We start from the raw sequence: 21785 nt of genomic DNA on the forward strand, positions 1-21785 counted from the left end.
CCATACATGAGAAGTAGCCCAGGCTAAGTCTGAAATCTCTTCTGAAGGTTCCCCTTTTTATACAAGTTGGGCCTGCGGATGCTCCTCCCCGGGGCCCCTCCTTTCGTATGGCGTGTTTTCCCTAATCTTCCACCGTTATGTCTTAATTACTTAGTTTACCTGTGGCAGGGCCCTTTGTCCTGTCTTTTTTAAAACCTTTATTCATGTAATAGTCCTTCCCATTACTCCTGACCTCCCCTCTACATCCATATCTCCTGTTTACTATCTTGATAACATGTACATTGTATTACTGCTTGACGTGGCCATACCTTGGTACCATTCATGGCATTAATGCATGATTCGACACTACACAGTGTGAACCTTGGTACTTTTCCATGACGTTAATGCCTGACTCGACATTACACAGAGCTAAACTTTGGTACTTTCCATGGCCCCATTATGTGTTCTTTCCAGCTTTAATTTGCGTAAGCATTTTCTTCATATTTTATTACTATAAGGGCCCGGTGAACTTACACCACATTTCCCCCCTGTGGTCCTGATAAGGACCACCCATCAAAGAAAGAAAACCACGTTACAGTAGATATCGTGCACACACAGATTAATACAGCACTCTGATTACAGAGGAAAAAACACCACACCATTAGTAAGTAGTCAGCATAAATGCATCCCACAGTGAGGATCACAAGAAGATGAAACATCAGCAGTAAAGACAGCTGTACGGCTTCACCTTAAAATCCATCCTGGGACTGGCCCATCCAGATGGCTCTCGTGATCGTCCCTGACGGGCTCCTAGCTGACCCTTGCAGACATGGCCAGGGAAACATCCCCCCACAGGTAGGTAGGTTGTAGTTGTAGGAGGTAAAACCCTAGCCAGGTGGCAAAGGCAGCAGTACTACATGTCAACACTAAACTAATCGTACCATAACAATCACGCGTGAGCATGCAAGGTTAATATACTTCAGTGAAATAATAATCTTTAACAGCACACACCAAACCAAGTCCATTCCTGCTCACGCAGTTATTTACCATTGGTTTGTTCTAAGGGCGAACCCTTGGCACACGTATGAGGGTCAATCCTCTGAAACCTTTTTTTTTATAGAAGGATTTTTGATTATTGTTTTCTGAAAACTCATTGCCACTAGGACAATGCTTAAATTGTACCAATTTAAAGTCACTCATCAGGCCTGTGCCGATGGCACAGGCTAAGCTTACAACAGAGAGTTCAAACCCTCGCCACTTCAACATGTATTTTGCTATGTAGCAACACAACAGAATGCTAGGTAGCAATATACTTACTCACGGTGCCTATGCACTCGGGAGTACATCATGGAACCAGGCTCCCATAGCAAGGTTACTAATTTAAACATCATTCATATCATCCATAAACAAGCATTAAGTATTTATCCGTATGTACTACCTTTGCATTAATAATTTTAATCCTATTAATTCATCGCAATATGTTATACTTTCCCGCTGCAGCTAGTCCCATTCTATTGTCTTAATCCCCCAGCAGGTCCTTCCTGCTGTGCGGTGGGTTCCCCCACCCCCCTTCTCAGTATGGCTTCCATGCCACGGACTGCTGTGATCTGTTGCCGCAGTCTGTTTTGACAAAAGGTGAGAAGTGAGGTGTTGGCTTGTCGCAGTTGTGTTAGCGTTTGCTGAGCCCGATCATAGTCAGCCTGTGTCCGATCCGCCTGTCTCTGCAAAGAGTTGGCTGTCTGTTGGGCAAGGACCAATTGCTGAGTCAGTCGCTCTTGCTCTGCTCTTGCCCGAGTAAGGTTCTGCTTGTACTTGCCTCTATGAGCAGAGCTTCTGACTTTCTGAATCTGTTTGCGGGCCATAGGGGTGAGACCAGCTCGCAGAGCAGAGTAGACTGTTTTTGTCATGGTCCCAATCTCACCCCTAAGATCACTGAGTTGTATGTACTGGTCGAAGGGCCGGGCCAGGAACGTCGAGATATGAGCTCTATCACCCGGGCTGACTTGAAGATAGGTCGGTCTGACAGACGGAGGTCTTGCCATCGGTTGGATCGCAGCTGCGGGTTGACCGATGTGGATCTCAGAAGGATGTCCTCGATCCTCTGGGTCGTCTGGACTTTGCGGGTTGGATGGAGGTCTGCGGTAAGCTGCTGGCCACTGGATCTCGGGCGGATCTGCTGATGGTCTCGCTGGATTCCCCCTTGGTGGTGTCTGGGACTGGCTCCACTCAGGCCCCCCTGACGGCGGGTCGAAGTGTCTCTCGTCCTGCTGGGAGTCACCAAGGTGCCTATTTGGAACAAATGGGTTGGCAGCTAGGGGTGGATGTGTTCCTACGGGTGTGTGTGTGTAGTCCCCTCTGCTAGAACTGTGACCAAACCAGTCATCCACGGCCACATGTGGGCGGGTAAAGAAAGCCTCTGCCATTTCCAACAGTCTGTGATGGAGACATGGTAATTTTAGTGATTTATCTGATTACCTCATACCTATGAGAAATTTGCTGTCCGTGTTAGTTCGAACATGAACGTGAGTATTTACAAAGTGTATGTGAGTTTTTACAATACGCGTATGTGAGTATTTACAATACGTACCTCGTGGGGAGCAGGCGGCGACCATTACCTCCCTACCTATTTTCCTATACTTCATACAGCCCTATGCGCTCTTCCAAGTCTAGGGAATCTTGCATCAATATGACTGGGAATTGTCCAGTTATGCTAGTAAAAAGACGTGATATTAGGAAGCGGAGCAGAGGTATGACACAGCAGATCACCAGCAACACCACCAACACAATTCCAGCTAGCACTATCCCAGCCATTTTTAGGTATTTAAGCCATCCCAGTTTACTTAGCCAGTCCTTAAAGCTTGTAATTTGCGTATTCCAATTGGAATTTTTCACATGTTCATCTCGCAGCCGCTTCATTTCTTTCAGAACGCCCGTCAAACTACCGTTGGCGCTTGTATGCATTGGGATCAAGGTGCAACATTCTTCTCCAATTATGTCACAAATTCCCTGATCCTCTGCCATGCGTGTTTCTATTACAAATCTATTTTGTAAGGTCATTAATGATGTTGCATGTAACTGTTCCCGCACTAGTGCCACCCCTTTGACCGTGAAATTCATAAATCTCTGCTGATTAAACCAAAGGAGGTTAACCCACCGACTGTTCCTAGCTATGTATTGGGCGTTTGCTATAGTTCCTGTAAATGGAACTGAGCCTAATACCCTCCCAGACTCTATCCAGGCTTCTCCTAGAGCATTGTTATCATCCGGAACACCCAGGGGGATCTGATCCCAGGTAATATAAACTTCATTGGATGCTCTCCAATCCCATGCTCTCCAAACATTCCACTCCTTATCTGGGTTGGAGTCAGGTGCACTTCGTTTGCTCCTAAGGTGTATTTCAGTTTCATTTGATTCTTGTGTAATTAAGGATAAACGTCCTGTTAACATTATTGGAGCACATATACCCGTCCAGTTGGCCGGTAGGTGTGGTAACATAGTGGCGTTACTGTCGCAAGTCCAAAAGATATCCCCCAATGGTTCTGTTCCCTTTCCCAAATCCAACAGTCTGTACTGGGCTATATAGGACGAATTTTGTTCATAAATCACATGTCCCCCGTTTGGTACTATTTGTTTACATTGTATTCGGGCTTTTGGACTGGTCTCACACATTTTAATGGTTCCTGTGGCATTTCCTGTGGTTAGTCTCGGGTACCATGTTAATCTGCTGCATCTCACCAATCCCTCCGCATCCGTCATCACTGCTGATGCTCTCTGCGTAACCTCCTCCAATTCGTCTCCCCGTGCTATGCAGAAAGGAAAGATAAGATTGTCAGGCTTGCGGACCACTGGGGGAAGCACTGTTAGTGTGTCATAATCATCAAAAGAGAGCTTTTTGGGGCAGACCTTCTTGTTTGCACTCCACCCCGACAGTCCCCCTGCCATGTGCATTGTACAGTGGGGAAAACATTTAGAAATGTCTGGACAATCCCCTATCTCACTCCCTGGTAATATCTGGACTTGTGGCAATTTTTTAGCATTATAGCAGGCAATGCAGTCTCGTTTTTCCTGTTTTCTTGCTGCAAACATGTCGCTTATGGAATACTGTATCCATTGTTGGAACAAATTTGTGTCCCAATGTGCTGTTCTTAGTTTGTTCAAGTCCCGTTTTTGTCTTTTATTCATTAATCTTACGTTAATTCTGGCTTCTTCCACTGACATGCTCTGTCCTGTTCGTGCGTTTTGACACATTGTTCTGGTGCATCTTACCTGAATGGTCACCGTCCCCTCCCCACGGCAGTCCGCGTTTTGGGGATATCCCAGCCAATGTTTACCCATTGACTCGGTCCCTATTTCTTCTGTTAGCACATAATCATATATATCTGCTTTGACATGCATTATATTTTTAAGTTCCCCATTGTCGCTATCTATTATCCCTTTGTTAGTGGCTAATGTGGTCATTGCCAAAGCGCATGTGTCTAATGTGTGTTGCGGGGTGACTGTGTGAGGATTAGCCGTGGCGGTCACTATAATTTCCCCCGTTGTTAATCCACAAAGGGTTAACACCAACATGCAGCTAGTCAGACTCAGAGAAAAACCAGTCCCGCCCCGGCGTGGGCGGATATGTGAAAGTGTGCGGGTCGGACGGGCCTGGTACTTCCTCCTGTGGCGAAAACGGTGATGGGCATGCATGTGAAGGGTCATCTGATGACCGTGCCACACCGCCATCAGAACCCTGTGTGTGTTGCGAGTGGTATTCTTCAGGTGCTGGTGGGCCGTCTTGAGGCACCACCTGACTCGTAGGAACACCTGCGTCAGTAGGAGGGTCACTGGGCCTGTCAGGCGTCTCAGCAGCATGTGAATGCTCCGAGTCGCTGGATTGCAGTCTATGCCGACGGGCTGACAAGCGGGCTGACCTCCTCTGACCATGCGGTGACAGTGAGTCAGAACTTGAGGATGTCGGTGTTGGACTGGAACCGGCGCCCTGAGGGAGGCTGTGCGCTGCCCTTTCAGCATGCTCAGACCCAGACAGTTCTGGAAAGTGTCCAGGTGGGTCTGGTGGCCTATAGCGGGTGCAGTGGTTCTTGTGGAACCAGAAGGGCTTACCTTCAACCTTCAACGCAGTGGGAGTAGTGAGCACAACCTTAAAGGGTCCCTCCCTACGCGGTTCGTTCCACTGACGCCTAAACACCCGTATGAACACCAGGTCACCAATTTGGACGTCGCGAACGTCCAGGGGAATGTGCGTCTCGTCTTTGCCGTGGGCTTCTTTCACCTGTTGGAACACAAGTCTGTGGATTTGAGTTAATGCACGTAAATAGTCACCCAACTCACGTTCCAACTGAGCCATGGCAGGCCCCTCCAGTGGTCCCCTAGTTTGTGGGAGAGGCATGGGACGCCCTGTAAGCATCTCATGAGGAGTTAGATGGGTTAGTCGATTAGTTTGGGAGCGCATTGCCATCAATGCCAGGGGTAGAGCGTCTACCCATGTTAGTTTGCCATTGCAATCAGCCATGATCTTAGCTATCTTGGTTTTCAAGACACCATTGGCTCGCTCCACAGACCCCTGAGACTGTGGGTGATACACACATCCATACTTCTGCTTGATACCTAGGATTTTGAACATTTCCTGTATCACCTGTGAAACAAAATGTGGACCATTATCAGATGAGATGGTGTCTGGCATGCCAAACCTGGGAAACACCTCTCTACACAGAAATTTCGCTGCAGCCTTGTGATCAGCCTTGGAGGTGGGACAAGCTTCAATCCACCTGCTGAATCTGCAAACAACAACCAGCATGTATCTTTTCCCTTGTACACGGTCAATCATGTCCACATAGTCCATAACCAGATGTCGGAAAGGGCCATCTGGCATGGGAATGTGAGCCAAAGGCTGGGTGAACATTTTGCGGACATTGTACTTCGGACAGTGGGGACACATGGCGAGTTCTCTATCAACCATCGGTGTCATATACGGCGACCACCACACAGCTTGCAGTTTTCTGATAACTTGGGCCCTAGAACAATGATCTGGTTCATGCATCTTTTTGATGGCAATCGGCAACAGAGAAAGTGGCAAAACAAAGTGCCCGCGGAAACCCCTCCACAACCCTAGATGGGGGTGTGATGTTCGAACAGCTCCCCTTTGAACCCACAGGCGTTTTTCTGCTTCCGAGACCTTGTTCTGTGCTTCTATCAGCGAAGCTAGATTTGTTATGGGTGCACAATCTTCTTCGAAAAGAATTGGTCCCTGCACTGCTTGGCCCGTTGCTTCTTTGGCTGCCTCGTCTGCCAAATTGTTGCCTATTGCAACAGGTGAGGTGTTGTTTTGATGTGCTGCACATTTGACTATGGCTAACGATGTTGGAAGGTGTATGGCCTGAATCAGTTCGATCACTGCTTGGCCATGTGCCACAGGGGTGCCATCCGTACGCACAAACCCTCTTTGTTTCCAGATACTGGCGTTGATATGGCACACTCCATAGCCATACCCACTATCTGTGTAGATTGTGGCCCTTTTGTTAGCTGCTAATCTACAAGCTGCTGTCAGTGCTTTAATTTCAGCCAATTGGGCCGAACAAGGCTGGTCCAGACTTACTGATAGTAGTTTGGTGAAGGAGCCATCAGGATTAAGTTGGACAATTCCATACCCAGCCTTGTTCCCTGTCTCGCCCCTGACACATGAGCCATCAACGAACAAGGTCAGGTCGGACGGAATAGGGTGATTGAACAAATCATCCCTGACTTTCATGAAGGTGTCCGTCTCCTTGAGACAATCATGGGGCTCACCTTCTGTTGGCAATACCATTCTTGTGGCCGGGTTTATGGTAGTGCACCTCATCACCGTTAGGTCAGGTCCAGAAAGCAGGATCTCATAACCTGTTCGTCGTGCTTGGGTTATCACAAAGCGTGGGCTTGTGAGCATGGCATGCAGTTGATGTGAGGTGTACAAGAATATTGGATGGCCCATAGTAATCACAGAGGCCTTTTTGTATGCAAAAGCGGCTGCAGCTAGCCCCTGGTAACAGGGTGGCAGACCTTCTTCTACACCATCTAACTTTGTGCTGTAGTACGAAATCGGTTGTTTACCTGTTGGGGTTTCTTGCATCAACACTGCGCATGCATACCCTTGCTTTTCTGCCACATAGAGATGGAATGGTTTGCCATAGTCTGGATTGGCTAGAGCTGGGGCAGCCTGGAGGTCATTTTTCAGCAGTTGGAAAGCCACTTCTGCCTCATCAGTCCATTGCAGCTGGGATGACTGTTGTCCTTGTCCTGCTACACGGATCAAAGTTCTCAATGGTGCCGTTTTGAGAGCGTAATCACAAATCCAGGGCCTGCTGTAGCCTGCCATACCAAGAAAAGACAACATGTGACCAACAGTTTGAGGTTTAGGCGTTTTACTGATGGCTTCAAGCTGGGACGGTGCAATTTGCCTTTTGTCCCCACTTAGCTGTCTGCCCAAGTACTCTACCGTTGTTTGGCAGAACTGCAGCTTTTTCTTACTCACTTTGTGTCCTCCTTCAGCCAGAGCTGTCAATACAGCGATGGAATCTTTCTCGCACTGTTCTTTTGAGTCAGAGCAAATCAAAATGTCATCCACATACATCAAGGTGGTGGACTGTATGTCCAAGTGACTGAGATCATGTGCAAGAACGCGATTGAAGATGGAGGGAGAGTGTACAAATCCTTGTGGCAAGCGAGTGTACGTGTATTGTTGACCCTTGAATGTAAATGCAAACAAGTGTTGGGAATCTGGATGCACTGGTACACTGAAGAATGCAGAGCACAGATCTATCACCGTAAACCATTTTGTGCCTGGTGGTATGTTGGACAACAAAGTGTGTGGATCAGGCACGATGGGCACTTCTTCTGCAACAATGGCATTGATTAGCCTTAAGTCATGCACTAGTCTGTACTCATCACCATTTGGTTTCTTTATGGGAAAGATTGGGGTGTTGCATGCACTGTTTGTTTTTATGAGGACCCCTGCCTCCACTAGTCCTGTTATGATGGGATTTATACCGTCTATGGCTTCCTGTCTGAGGGGATACTGCTTTTGATACGGTAATCTGATGCCTGGCTTCAAGTGGAATCGTTGTGGTTCGGCCGATTTCACTATCCCTACATCTGTCTTGTGTTGGGACCATACTTGGGATGGGACTTGCTCTAATAATGTCAAGTGTTCTTCAGTTGTTGCCATAAGCCCAACTCTTTCTCTGGATACTTTAACCCTTTCAGCTATCACCTCATCTGCATGTGTGAAAGCGATTTTGAAAAACAGTCCATCTGCGGAGACACTAATCTGGTTGCAGTCTGTGGGAATCCAATCTTTGATCTGTCTTGCAGCTCGAACCATGGGGCCCAAGTCATGTGATTCATATTTGTCAGCAATCAAAAGAGTGACGTGGGGCGTGGAGTTGGGGACTTGAAACCAGTCCCCGACATTCTTTCCTGCAAATTTCACAGCTGCAGCTGCTCCTTGGGGTCCTACTATGATGTCTTCGTACTGGACAATCAGTGCTCTGTTGTTAATTTTTTCATCCCAGCTTTCCTCATAGTCATCGTGAACTTGGTTTTTATCATAAAACATGGTGCAGTGGAGTGGGAGTGTTGGCTCTTCAGCCATGTCATAGTGATTCATTACCAGTGGTCTCCATGCTTCCCATTCATGACGAAGGAAAGAGTCCGGTGTTGTCAGCTTCATCCAGAAAACTTGCGCCTCTGGGTTGCTAGTTGACTTCTGTGGAGATCCTGTGGGGGTTGTTAATGGCATCATAGGAACAGACAAGTTATCAGATTTCTCAGACTGGTCGTCAGTCACCTCAAAATAGATACCATCAGGGGTACATTTGATTTTCGCATTGAGCTTGCACAACACATCTCTTCCCAGGAGATTAATTGGTGTGTCTGCTGAATATAAAAGAGAAGAATAAATTGTCTTTTCTCCTATTTTCAACGGAACCGGTTCAGTCATTGGTATTATTTGTGTTTTCCCAGAGAAACCTACTGTTCGAATCTTCGACGCTGAGAGGGGAAGGTTGGCTCCGTCTTTTCCTATACAGGAGTATGTGGCTCCTGTGTCAATCATGAACTGGTGACGCTGGTTATTTATAGTTACATCTATTGTGGGCTCAGCATGTGGGCGTTGTGTTAAAATTGGTAAAATCACCTCCCCTTCAGGTTTCTCTGGGCCTCCCTATTGCCAATGTGCTGCTGGACCCATCCATGGTCCACTGTTTTGAGGATTAGGACCTGTTCCAGCGCTTGGGGGTCCTGAGCCAGGTTGTTGGGGCTCCGGCCATGGGTTGATCGGGCAGTTCCTCTGCATGTGTCCTGTCTGCCCGCACCCCCAGCACTGCAGTCTTGATTGGAATGAGGGTGCTGTTGAGGCTACCTGTGGCTGTGGTTGATATTGCCCGGTTGGAGGTCCCCCAGACGGTCCTTGGGGCCTCCTCCATCTTCCCCGCATGGGAGGGCCACCTCGTCCTCTTCCTGCTGCAGGCTGCTGGATGCCTCCCCCTTGGTTGAGGTGCACATGGATCGGAGGGATCTGCTGATTCTGGAGTTGACCTGCCGGTGGAGCTGTGGGGTAAACATTAGGCACAGCAGATGTTTGTTGAACATGAGGTGATGACATGGTGGGTGTGATAACTGGTGCTTGCATTACCCCTCCTTCTGTTGGTCCTCCCTCCACTGGAGTGGCCACACTTACAGCTGCTTGAGGCTTTGGTCTCTCCCTTTCCTTCTTCTGCTTTGCCAGTTCACCTATCTGCAGCTGAGTCAGTTTATTAGCCAGCATCTTACTCTGATCATCCAGGGCCTGTTTTTCAGCCCTGTGTGTCTTCACATAGTGTATTATATGCTCAGAGAACACCGGCCAGTCCATTTTCATCAACCCCACCACCGCATTCAACTTATCTTGTACTTCTTTTGGCATGGCATTTTTCACATACAACATAAACAGAGCTTTTGTTGATTCATTGCTGTCCCACTCACTTCCCGTCTCCGCCTTCCACATTCTCTGATAGTTATGCAAGAACTGTGACGGGCTGTCACTATCCTTCAAACATTCTTTCTCCAATTTAGCTGGATCCATGCGTGAAGGGTACTTCTCTCGCAGGGCCCGCCACACTTCTGGTCGTATCAGGTCGAAGGTTATAGCATCATATTTGTGTGTGGTAGCCAACCTGATATATCCAGCCATCCTGAATACTTCTGTGGTGGCTGCTTGTCCTGCTGTCTTTGTCAGTAGTGCCTTGATGTCGCCACCCGCCAGCTTAAGTCCTCCAGTGAGTTCTTCAAGCTTCTCGATCCATTTATCAGCTCCGTCTGTCAAAGGAGTTAGTTTACTTGCAAGTGTCATCATATCCATAAATGACCATGGCACATACCTGAAGTTGTTATTGGGTCCTTTGGCCAGCAGCGGGTACATTCCAGGGGAGGGTTGTCGCTGTGAGTTCTGCTGAGGTATTCGTTTGGAGCTGCGTAACTCCCTCCTCTCCCTTTTGTTTCCTGCCTCCATCATTAAGTCGAGATCATAAGTTGTTTCTTTGAACTTAGAGCGTGGGGGTGGCGAACATTCTCCACCGCACCCTTGCTGACTTGTCAGGTTCTCACGTTCCTTTTCGTATTCCCCGCCTTCACCTTCTTCGTCTTCTGATATTTCTAACTCTTCATCCTGTGAGCCCCCGGCCCCACCTTTGCCAATCGAGTGCTCTGATCCCTCTTCCTTTTCCTGTACTTCTGACCTTTCCAGTATTGCCCCGGTCGCGCCCTGTTGACTCTCTGTTACTAGCTGTTCAACCATTGCTTGGTCTTCTTCGTCTTCCGACATTATTTTCTTTTTCCATTTGCCCCCATCCTTCCCAGATCCTGTTTTCTTAGGTTCTGCCGCCACGTCTACTTCCCTCTGTGTCTTGTGTGTTGCTTTCTTATGTGTTCCCTCATCTGCATGCCAGTAAGATGATGATCCATTTGCCTCCCTATGCCTGTATGGCCTATCTTCTGAGTAGTGACGAGATGATGATGAGGCACCTGCCTCCCTATGTCTGGGTGGCCTATCTTCTTCTTCTTCCTCTTCCTCGTCTACTGTAATCTTTATTGTTCCTGTAATTACTCCCCCTGCTTTGTTCTGCCCTAGCTGCACAAATTGTCCCACTCTACCAGGGTTGTAAGGTGGTGGTCTGGGGCCTGTGTTTTTATTTATTATGGGGTTTCTGCTGGCTTCTACTCTAAAATACTGCAGGATGTCTCTCTGCTCAGCATTCTTCCGTTTTTTCTTCATGTGTGTCACATCATACCTTTTGTCCTTATTTCTTAATTCTTCCTCCACCTCATCACAGCACCTTGGATTAAAACTGCCTTCTAGAGGCCATCGATTTTTACCAGATGTCATCCTGTGCCAACTTTTCATACATTTGAGAATTTTGCGTCCGTTTGTTGGATGAGTAACCATGACTAATTTTGCAGGTGTTATCTCATTTTTCTGTTTACTTTTGTTGGCTCCCATGTTTTATGGCAGTTCACAGCAGTCCCCGGGGTAGTGTGGCCACTTATTATCTTGTCTTTTATTACACCTGTTTTCTTGCCCACTGCCCCCACTCTATTCAATGCAGAGCTGATATGTGCACTTTAGTGTTTCCCAATTTTTTTGTTACACTTTTTTGTCACTTTACTAATAATTATTTTAACTGCTTTATGCTTAATTGGAATTTCTTTAGAGATGATATCACCTGTCGTGTGTTATTCGTCACACTACAATGTTTCTGGTGATCATATCTTATTTATTTAGGCTTATGCACCATGCTTACAACATGGACACCCTTTCACCTATATTATATGCCTGGTTGGCACTTTTAACAACTGTTCCAATTATACTTTTTACCTTTTGTTAATCTCTTACACATTAACAATAACATAAGTACATTTTACAACACTTCTTTTGAACAATATCAATCCTTTTGTTAACTGCAAGACTATTCCTTCAACAGTTACTTTTTTGTACTCGCTGTACTTTACTGTTTTCTACAGTTTTTCCCTGCCTTGGACCACCCCTCGAGAAGGCACGGTGGTTGACGTCTCCACAGGCGGTACTTTATCCTTATGCTTTACCTTAGCATCTTAGTCACCAATACAATTATTTAATCAACAACATAGACAAAAAACACGATCGTCCTTCAAAGTTTCAACTCAGTTTCTTGTTGCTTTCTTTACTGACTTACTGCGACCTTCTTGATCAGACAGTCAATGGGGCTGTCTGATTAAACCTTCCTTCTTCACCCTTCATATACTTTACCAGCACATAACTTACAACTCCAAGACCTGTAAGTGACATAACAGCCCACAAACAAATCAATAGGTTAAATATGCATTGTTGGAGTTTATCCATTCCACACTTGTCGTATTTTCACACAATCATTCACACGTGGACCGATCACCAGCTGTTATTCTGCTCGTACTAGGTTGTTTAGGATAGTGTATTAGTACCTTCTGACCACTGGAGCTTAGGTGGAGGCTGGATCCCCATGAATTTGGAAAAATAAAAGAATTGGTATCTCACCTGTTCTTGGTGGATATGTGGGCCCTTTGGGGTTCCTGGCCTCCAACCAGCGCCCGTGGCCTTCCGGTGTCGTCACTTCCTCCTGGAAAGCTGGCTCGCCAATTGTTGTGACTTTTTGGAGTTCAATTTACCTATTATGCTATACTCAGTAGTTAAAGATGAGAAGTCACGAAGCATCAAAGATGAGACAGATTCAGCTGGTTCGCGGTCCAATGATGGTTTATTGCAGAGTTACAATTCGACCATACATGAGAAGTAGCCCAGGCTAAGTCTGAAATCTCTTCTGAAGGTTCCCCTTTTTATACAAGTTGGGCCTGCGGATGCTCCTCCCCGGGGCCCCTCCTTTCGTATGGCGTGTTTTCCCTAATCTTCCACCGTTATGTCTTAATTACTTAGTTTACCTGTGGCAGGGCCCTTTGTCCTGTCTTTTTTAAAACCTTTATTCATGTAATAGTCCTTCCCATTACTCCTGACCTCCCCTCTACATCCATATCTCCTGTTTACTATCTTGATAACATGTACATTGTATTACTGCTTGACGTGGCCATACCTTGGTACCATTCATGGCATTAATGCATGATTCGACACTACACAGTGTGAACCTTGGTACTTTTCCATGACGTTAATGCCTGACTCGACATTACACAGAGCTAAACTTTGGTACTTTCCATGGCCCCATTATGTGTTCTTTCCAGCTTTAATTTGCGTAAGCATTTTCTTCATATTTTATTACTATAAGGGCCCGGTGAACTTACACCACAACCTTTATACAGAAAATTAATACTTTGCTGCCGTGTGATTGAAAACCAATACAGTGGAAATGAACAAGTAAAATATTTTATTGCATTTGTGCCAACCTCAATCCATCTTCCATATGCACCATCTATGGATGTGAACAAAGGATTGTGGGTACTTTGAAAACACAGAGGATACAGTGAAGCCTCTTTTGAATTTCATTGAATGAAGATGAAAAAGTCCCCCCAGGGATCCTTGACATCACAAAAGTCCTTAAGCAAGATTTTATGAAGTGGCATCCTGGAAATGTAGCTGTAAAGGATCATTCCTTGACTTTGAGAAGCACCTGCTGCCACTTCTTCAGTTGCCATGGCTACAAGTCTGCCCATCCCTTGGAGGGGCTTTTGATTCAAAGCTGAAGCTCAGCAGAGAGGGACAAGGAGGGATCTGCAAGTTTAATTGGTTCAAAATGTCAAATTCCAGCTTCTTCTTCAGTTCACCGATTCCTGCTCTAAACATTTAAAGAAACTAACAAATGGCACAAATGACAGATAATGTCTTGATCATTTTGGATAACATGTCTTTTTCTATTTCTCTGTGTTGTACACGATTGTAAACCGTTACTGTTGTAAATATGTTTGATCTTGAGTTTTCATTTGACAAAACAGTGTTTTCAAAGATGCCATTTTTAGTTTCATTCAAATTCTAAATAATTAATCAGTTTATTTGAAACATACTCAAAAGGGTGATCAATTATGAGACCAGTCTTAATTCGTAACCATGCTCTATTCAAGGGAGTGACCAAACAAAGCTTCTGGGCAAAACTGAAGTTGTCTTTCATTCAATTCAACGTACAAAGCACAATACATTTTACATTTTAGTTTCATCAAATGCCACGAGAAGACCAAACCAAAAAGTTAGTCAATCGATCAGTTTTCTAACTTCCCTAGCTTGGCTGAGGCAGCATCAATAACACTGGCATCCTATGAAGATATTGATGAATAATGTTTGAAAATGTGACACAAACATCATTTTACATTTAAAAAAACAAGGGAAAAAAAAGGAAAATTACCCAAAGCAGTGATGTGACTGAAATAAAAGTCAATTATGTTTTTGTTTGGGACTCTTTTCAGCGGGGGATTACCACATATCAGAGCACTAATGACTATTTCCCACAGCTGGACGGCGTAATGAATCTGGGATTGACTGTCGTGTTTGCGGAACACGTCATCCAGCACAACACGGTGGTCTTTTGTGTGTTTGTCAATGGTGCTCCACAGCCAAGAAGCATGAGATACAACACGATTCAGATATGGTGACGTGGTAATCACAGAATTTGGTGTCGTCTTTAGATTTACTAACTAAAGATAATACAGAATATCACCAGGCAAACCCCTTTGATCTGAAATGGATGGATGCTTTAAAAGCAAACACACAAAACATTAAGAATTGAATGATTTTTTTTTTATTTATTCATTTATTTATGTATTTCTATCTCCAGTTTCACCCACCCGAAAAATATAAATTCCGGTGTATTCAAATAAAAGAAAAGAAAAGAAAAGAAAAGAACAATGGCATCTTCATCAAACGCATCAAAGGAATCAATCAACAAAATCAAAGAGGCAATAATTATTATAATTATTACAATAATAATTCAATGATCAGAATATCCACATTCATAACAAATCCATATACAACTGCAATACACTCTTCAACACCACTCTTCCATTAATATACACAAAATCCCCAAATGTCTGTCCTGTCAAAACAACAATAGAGGAGATTTGGGGGGTACGGGGACTATGGCTTGTTTAAGGAGTATGAGGATGAGTGACCAGCAGAGAGAGTGGATCTAAGGTTAGTAAGAGTATAAGGGGGAGGCACACTTAATTTGTAAGGACCTATACAAAAACAAGCAATGTTAAGTAATGACAGTATACTTTCATGGAAGCATTCGCCAGTTTACCTGCTTAAAACAGTTTGACGGTTCCATGAGAGGCAGAATTTGGGGAGCAAAATTTCAAGGAATATATAAGGGTTGTCAGAATAAATATATAACTCTGAATGACAACCATTGCAAACATATATCATAGGATCCAAAATGATACGCAAGAACTCAAAAAAGAAATGCAAATGGAGGTTTGTGGGGGGGAACAAAAAGGGTCTTAGTCTATATTATATACAAACATTGCTTGGTCACCCAAATCTACTTAGAAAAGCTTTTTAGTTGGTCAGAAAATGAGTGCAAGCTTAAGATTACATGGTTTGCTTCTTGTTTGAGAGCTTCAAGAATGCAGCTAAGTGACAGACCCTTCTGATATTGTAAGTCTGCACAGAAAGTGCCTCTGATAGCTGTCAGTTCATGTAAAAACCTTTCCATGCCTCAGTATTGGTAATTTGAGAAGACCTAGTCATAGAAAGAGAGAGAAACATTAGAGGAAAAATAACTGTACACTCTGCATATACAAACAAACTGTATGTACACATAGACATACCATATATACACATATATCCAGTATATACACAAAGATTTATCCAGAACACACACGTATATACAAACACATTCACTCCATTCAGTGGGACCTCTAACATGTCTCTCTCTGTACTCGTTTCAGTCAGAAATGGCAGGAATCTCAACTCAGACTGGTGTCAGTGGAGTCCATGCGTAGAAATAAATGAGTTTTACTAAAATGCAGCCACACTGAAACCACAACTTCATCCCCTGCTTGGTTAAAACTCTACACACAGATAGTCAAAGTGGAGTACAAAACGACAGGTGTAAGAATGTCCTGATCCAACCACTTCTGCATCGTCCGTCAATGGAGAGCTCCATGGCGATTGTAAGAGGAGAAAGATCCGCTCACGTCTTATTATTCGTTTGCTTTCGTTTTCTAATTGATAATAACCAAGAGGCGGGAGGGGGCGGGTCACAGCAACGTGCAAACTCTTGTAGGAGGAGTAGGTAAAACACAAGTTTGTCCCTCAGTCCTTTGGGGCTATGCTTCTCTCCACAAGATTGTCTTAGAAAACTCGGTTCATATAAAATGGATCACTCCATTAGATAGAGGTGTCTATCTATTTGAAGAAATAAATATCTTCTCTGGAAGATTTCAGATGAAGAGTTCTTTTTAAATACTATTGTAAGAATAATCAGTGTCATCATAGAAATATAAAGAACAACATTCGGTCCAGTTTTTCAAAGTCTTCATTGAAGCAAGAGTTTTTTTTCCGAAGCAGTTTTTGAATTAGGCTGTGCATATTTAGTTTAAAACCAAAGTCTGAAAAAGAGTCCAACGCAAAAGCTAAGAATCAAGAAAGAGATAAAGTGAGTGCTTAAATAATGCGTTTAATCCTACATGAATAAATGAATTAAGATCAAAGGGTAATTTGAAAAGACTAAAAGCTAGAGAGAGAGAGAGAGAGGGAAATAAATGCTTTAAAAGTAAATCAGCTCGGACTGACATTTTAAGAGAAGTCAAGCACCTTTGAAATACATCTAACACCGATCTCTCTCAGTTTGAGCATCATGCTGTCCTTGGCCTTTGTGTTCCTTTATTCTGCGAATTGATCACACTGCATAGCTGTTCTTTGCATGCTCGGCAGGCTAACAAACACCAATATATGCCCAGCCCGCCTTTTATAAGTAAAGTGTAAATCCAACAACGAGGCGTCAAACACATTTAAAAAAAACTCCTTTATCAAATCAGAGAGAGAGGGCCCAAGTAAAGTGAAAAAATATCCCCAGCATTTCCTCACATGGTCCGCTGGGGCTCGGCACCATCCTTTGAGCAAAGAGAATGGGACCAATGCCCCAAGTTCTCCCTTTGTCAGCCAATCGCGTCACGAGAGAGGGCTCTGGACATATGGCCATGCCAACCTGAAGACTGCCGTTGATGCATCAGCCAATTACGTTCCACATTGTCCTCCATGAAGCTTTGAGAGTGGCTAAGGGGAGAAAAAAAGGGGAGACAGAGAGAGAGAAGAAACGGGGGAGGGTGCTTGATCAGGTGCCGTTAAAGCATAGCTGTTGAGCGAGTATCTGCATGTCTGCAGTCTCTCCAAAGCTGGACTCGTCTTTTTTTTTATTATTTCTATTGTTTTATTGTGTGTGTTCAGCTCTGAGGCAACTGCTTGTTTACCTGAGTCACAGAGGTATTTTCACAGCTATGTTAATCTCTCAATCACCCATCATCCGACGGATCAGTCGGCTTTGAATCCAACACTCGACACACAGGTCAATTTCAGAAGAAGGAATAAGTAGCCCTACATGATGTCTAAACAGACAATCTGTCCCTGTGTTAAGACTGATAGCATTATCAACATTTGATGGTTAAACAGTTAAACATTAATCAGAACTATAAATCTAATCTAAACAAAGCTGTTATTGACCATTTTGACCCTTGACAAGGCAAAATAACTAAAGTGTCTACAGAGGAACTCACAGCTAACACAACTCCTCTCGTTTCAACCTGCACATCAATACAAGCCGAGTTGTTGCAACACCCTTTTGTGAGGCAGACACACACAAAAAACACACACACAAACCCTAAAACAGAGGATTCATACACAGAATGAAGGATAATGAATGCACATAACAAACATTTTCAGCATCTAACACATGAGCAACTGAAGGGTTAATTCAACAAACGCATCAAATGATATTTCTAAATTTGTTATTGCAACTTAATGGCTCCTTCTGATTCATACTAATGATGTATAAAACTGTTCTCCTGACGGTATACTCTAATCTGTACGTTTTTGAGGATTGCAGGTATTAAATATTCTTTAAAAGGTGCTGACTTGGCCAAAGGAGACACTATCCCAGGCACTTGATCTAATCCTATGCAAACTTAAATTGTTAATATGTTCCTTTTTTTTACATTACTCTGGAAAATACGGTAAATTGTATTGCATGCCCAAAAGTGTAAATATACCTGAACAACAACTGACCTTTTATTTGTGTTTATCTGCACTTAAAACAGAGGTTTTCATAAGAAAAACTGAAAAAATTGTCTTCAGCACGGCACAGGACCTACTCTTCTAATCCAAAAAAATAAAAATTCTATAAACTTCTTGCATAATTTTATTAAAATGAATTAATTCTACGCTCTAAATCTTAAATTATCAGTGAGTCACGGCCATTAAAAATAGGTAGAAACAGATTCCGATCTATTTAGAGCCTGGGAGCTGCTTTTCTTCACTGTAAATAGAACCAGAGATTGAAGGAGTGCTCTGGACATGGAAAACCCAACAACCCCAGTAGACATGAAACAACAAGATGCACAAAAGTACAAACACAGAGACACATAGAGAACATATTGGAAAGGGGGATGTCCTGTCAAAAACAAAGAGAAAAGACAGTCATGACAGAGGCAGTGCTATGGCGGACACACAGACAGCTGACTTGGAAAATGGCACCATTTGTTTCTGTTTAGCACCAGTTTATCACATATCGGTTCTGAGATTGAGAAGAGAAAAACTGCATGAGCTCAGTCCGAAAAGTAGTCCCTTAGATTGAGGAAAGAAGGAAGTTCCACTGCGACACTCAGTATTGTGTCTTTGCTTTCAGCCCATATGTTATTTCTCTTCCTAACGTCGGTAACATTGATCTCCATGTGTTATCTCTATTGGAAAACCCTGTTGAAAAACACCCAAAGGCACTAGGAAAGCCAGACTGCGTCGCCACATCTCTACCTAACGGACTGCAGCCTGGCATGTTCAGAATAGGTATATCGATGCGTCTACATCCATTGGAGTCGAGGGTTACTATAAGCTTTTTTATGGCCCATGTTAATGACTACTATGAAGTCTTTGGGATGCAAGACATTCTATAGTACTTGATCTTTAGATCATGGAGTCAACAACAGGCAATGAGTTAACAGAGCAGGTGTTCACATATCGGCTTGGTTTGTACGTCTAATGCTTTGTAAGGTATCATTATCTTGTCCTGCAAGACTGATACTATCTGAAGCTCCATGTGAGCGTCACGAGAACAAGTGTCCATTAAAGAGCCCTTTTTTGTACCGTGTTCATGTGTTTTGCACTGTACAGTTGCTGTATGACTCATATTCATCTCCCACACAGTGTTCTTCTCTCTCTTGCCCGAGCAATAAAGATACATATTTCTTTTGTTGTTAAAAAGGGAAAAAAATGGTGACAGTGGTTTCCTTTGTGTCGTCTCTCTCTGATTTGGCTCAGTGTTGTGTTTGACCTACTCCCCCTTATTCTGCTATGCCTGTAGTTGCTGTTGCCGTGGTTCCAGTTGCCTGTGAGCTTGTCATGGGGGAGGATGTTCGGTTGCCACAGAGCTCTCCATTTTGACTAGGATGTTGATGAGGAGATGGTAGGGAGGGAGGGTCTATAGTTTGGGGGAGGATTCCATTGTGGGGCGAGGTATCAGAGGAAATGCCAGAGGAAGAGACTCTGAGGTCTTGATCGTTGGTTACCGCTCCTTCTTCTCCTCCTCCTCCCCCTCCACCTTCAGTTTTCACACCGGGGTCTGCTGAACCCAGGGAGGAAAGCTGGTCCTCCTAGCGAGATAGAGAAAGAGGGGAGGGGAAAGAGGAGTGGGAGCAGGGAGAGATGATCGTAGGAAAGAGGCCATTCAATGAATGATGGGAGGGATGAGAGGAATTGTAAAAGGAGATGTCCATTCAAGGCAAATAACACCACGTGTACAGGAAAAATTATCAGGAGGTGGGAGAAAGTACGAAGAGACAGACACAAATGGAAAGAGACAAAGAGGGAAAATCACCAGACAAGTGTGAGATTTGAAATGTAAAACATCAACATTGAAAAATAGAAATGAACAGTTGGAATGAACACGCATAAAATCGATGGACCAAGCAAAAGCAAGTGGGGATCAGAAAATAAAAGACACAACAGGGGATTGGAGGAGGAGACACAGAGAGAGGAGAGAAAGAGCCCAATGAGTTACGAGGTTGATGCATGACCAACACCAGTAGAAATGGCAGCACAGGAAAAGGGCACAGAGAAAGAGGAGATGAGGGGGATTTAAAATTCTCGAGGTCACAGGATCCTGATCCTCTTGGGGTGAGAAGCAAGGGGTGTTTGTTGTGTGACAGGTGTCAGGAAGTCAGGTGAGTCATTCTCTACCAGTGAGCACAAAGCATAATCAGAAACGACTACATTTTAGTTTTAATGTGCTCAACTTATCTTAAAGAACTTTACAAGCTAACAGCACTTACTACAGCATGCAAAAACTGCAAAGCCACATAGAGGTCATCGCCAAATTCTAAAAGCGAGTCAGCATGAAGGCCAAACCTGTGCCACAATAACCAACCAAAACCTCTCTACCCAAACACACTGATCAGGGGGCAATGAGCTGCTGCGTGTGTGTTCACCCTGGCTTGGAGCATTTTGGGAAAGTTTAACAGCTTTAAAGAAATTTGAATATTAAAGAAACAACCACACTGATCATTTCTATCAAAGTCCTCATGAAATCACACTTGATGAAATGTTCATACACCGTATGTCCTGCACTACACTTCAACTACACTAAAGTATATTTGGCTCTGTAATTTCCCTGAAAAACACATATTTATGACTCATGCCTCTCTTGGGGGTACAAGAACCATAAATGTAGACCTTTTCAGTCACGGGAAATGTAGATATTTGCTTGATGACTGTGGGTTTGTTAATGTTACAGTAGACCTCGGCTGCTTCTATGTTAATGTTCCTCCTGGCCTCTTTCACACAAATCTGTCACAGTGATGAGATAACCACCAAGTGCAGGTGATGTTTGCCATTTAACACCAAAGTTCTCTCGTGTATAAACTTTACTGGATTTGTGCACATCCAGGGGGCAAAAAACCACCGCTGGCAGTCACAAGATTATAATAAACTTATTTAATAAATGCACTTTTCAATAATTTGGTGATTGTGTAATAAAAGGACTAAATTATATAATGCAATTTCTTAATTCAGAGTTATAATTCAAGTCGTAGTTGTGTGTTTCTGCTCTCTTTGTTTAGTTTCACTGGACTTAATTAGTAGAAATGCTCATAATAAAGCTACATTACTGCTCTTAGGAAGAATGCTACATTTACTGTAAACTTCACACACAAAATGTGACATTAAAAAGTGTCACAAAAGTGTCACAAATTGTCTAGAATGCTGGTTGGAAGTGTGATCTGTTGGATATTATAAGGAAGTAATTACATTAAGAAGCCCAGCCTCTTAGAGTCACTGTCATTCAATTTTAAGCCCCAGGGCAAGAATTTGGGAGTCATATCCGATTCTGAGTAAATTCAGAGGTAAAAAGTTATTTTTTTCTGTCCCAGTTGGTGAACGTGGATAAACTAAAATCTGATAATGACTTGAAGACAGTTCTTTCAGGCTGGATTATTGGAACTGCTTGTACCTGAACATCAGTCAGGAGCTGGTTCAGAATACAGCAGCCAGACTCCTAACTGGTACCAGGAAAAGTTTCAGCCCTGTTCTTGCCTCCCTTCACTGGCTCCTGATTAAAAATAGAACTGATTTTAAAATG

General features: G+C 43.9%; 1 protein-coding gene across 9 annotated transcripts in view; it reads right to left on the reverse strand.

Moving 5' to 3' along the window:
• Positions 1 to 13359: 13359 nt before the first annotated feature.
• Positions 13360 to 21785, reverse strand: part of syngap1b (synaptic Ras GTPase activating protein 1b) — a 166353-nt gene continuing 157927 nt past the window's right edge. For 6 of the 9 annotated variants that reach the window (XM_072393610.1, XM_072393603.1, XM_072393602.1 and 3 more), the window contains one exon: positions 17127 to 19803. In XM_072393610.1, the coding sequence (XP_072249711.1) occupies positions 19495 to 19803 (309 nt within the window). In that variant the 3' untranslated portion in view covers positions 17127 to 19494. Of the gene's footprint in view, positions 19804 to 21785 lie in introns of all 9 variants that reach the window. The other 3 variants (XM_072393604.1, XM_072393606.1, XM_072393605.1) reach the window with 3 other exon arrangements.

The sequence above is a fragment of the Leuresthes tenuis genome, unplaced genomic scaffold, assembly GCF_036924035.1.
Source record: "Leuresthes tenuis unplaced genomic scaffold, fLeuTen1.0.hap1 SCAF_10, whole genome shotgun sequence".
NCBI classification, from domain to species: Eukaryota; Metazoa; Chordata; class Actinopteri; order Atheriniformes; family Atherinopsidae; genus Leuresthes; species Leuresthes tenuis.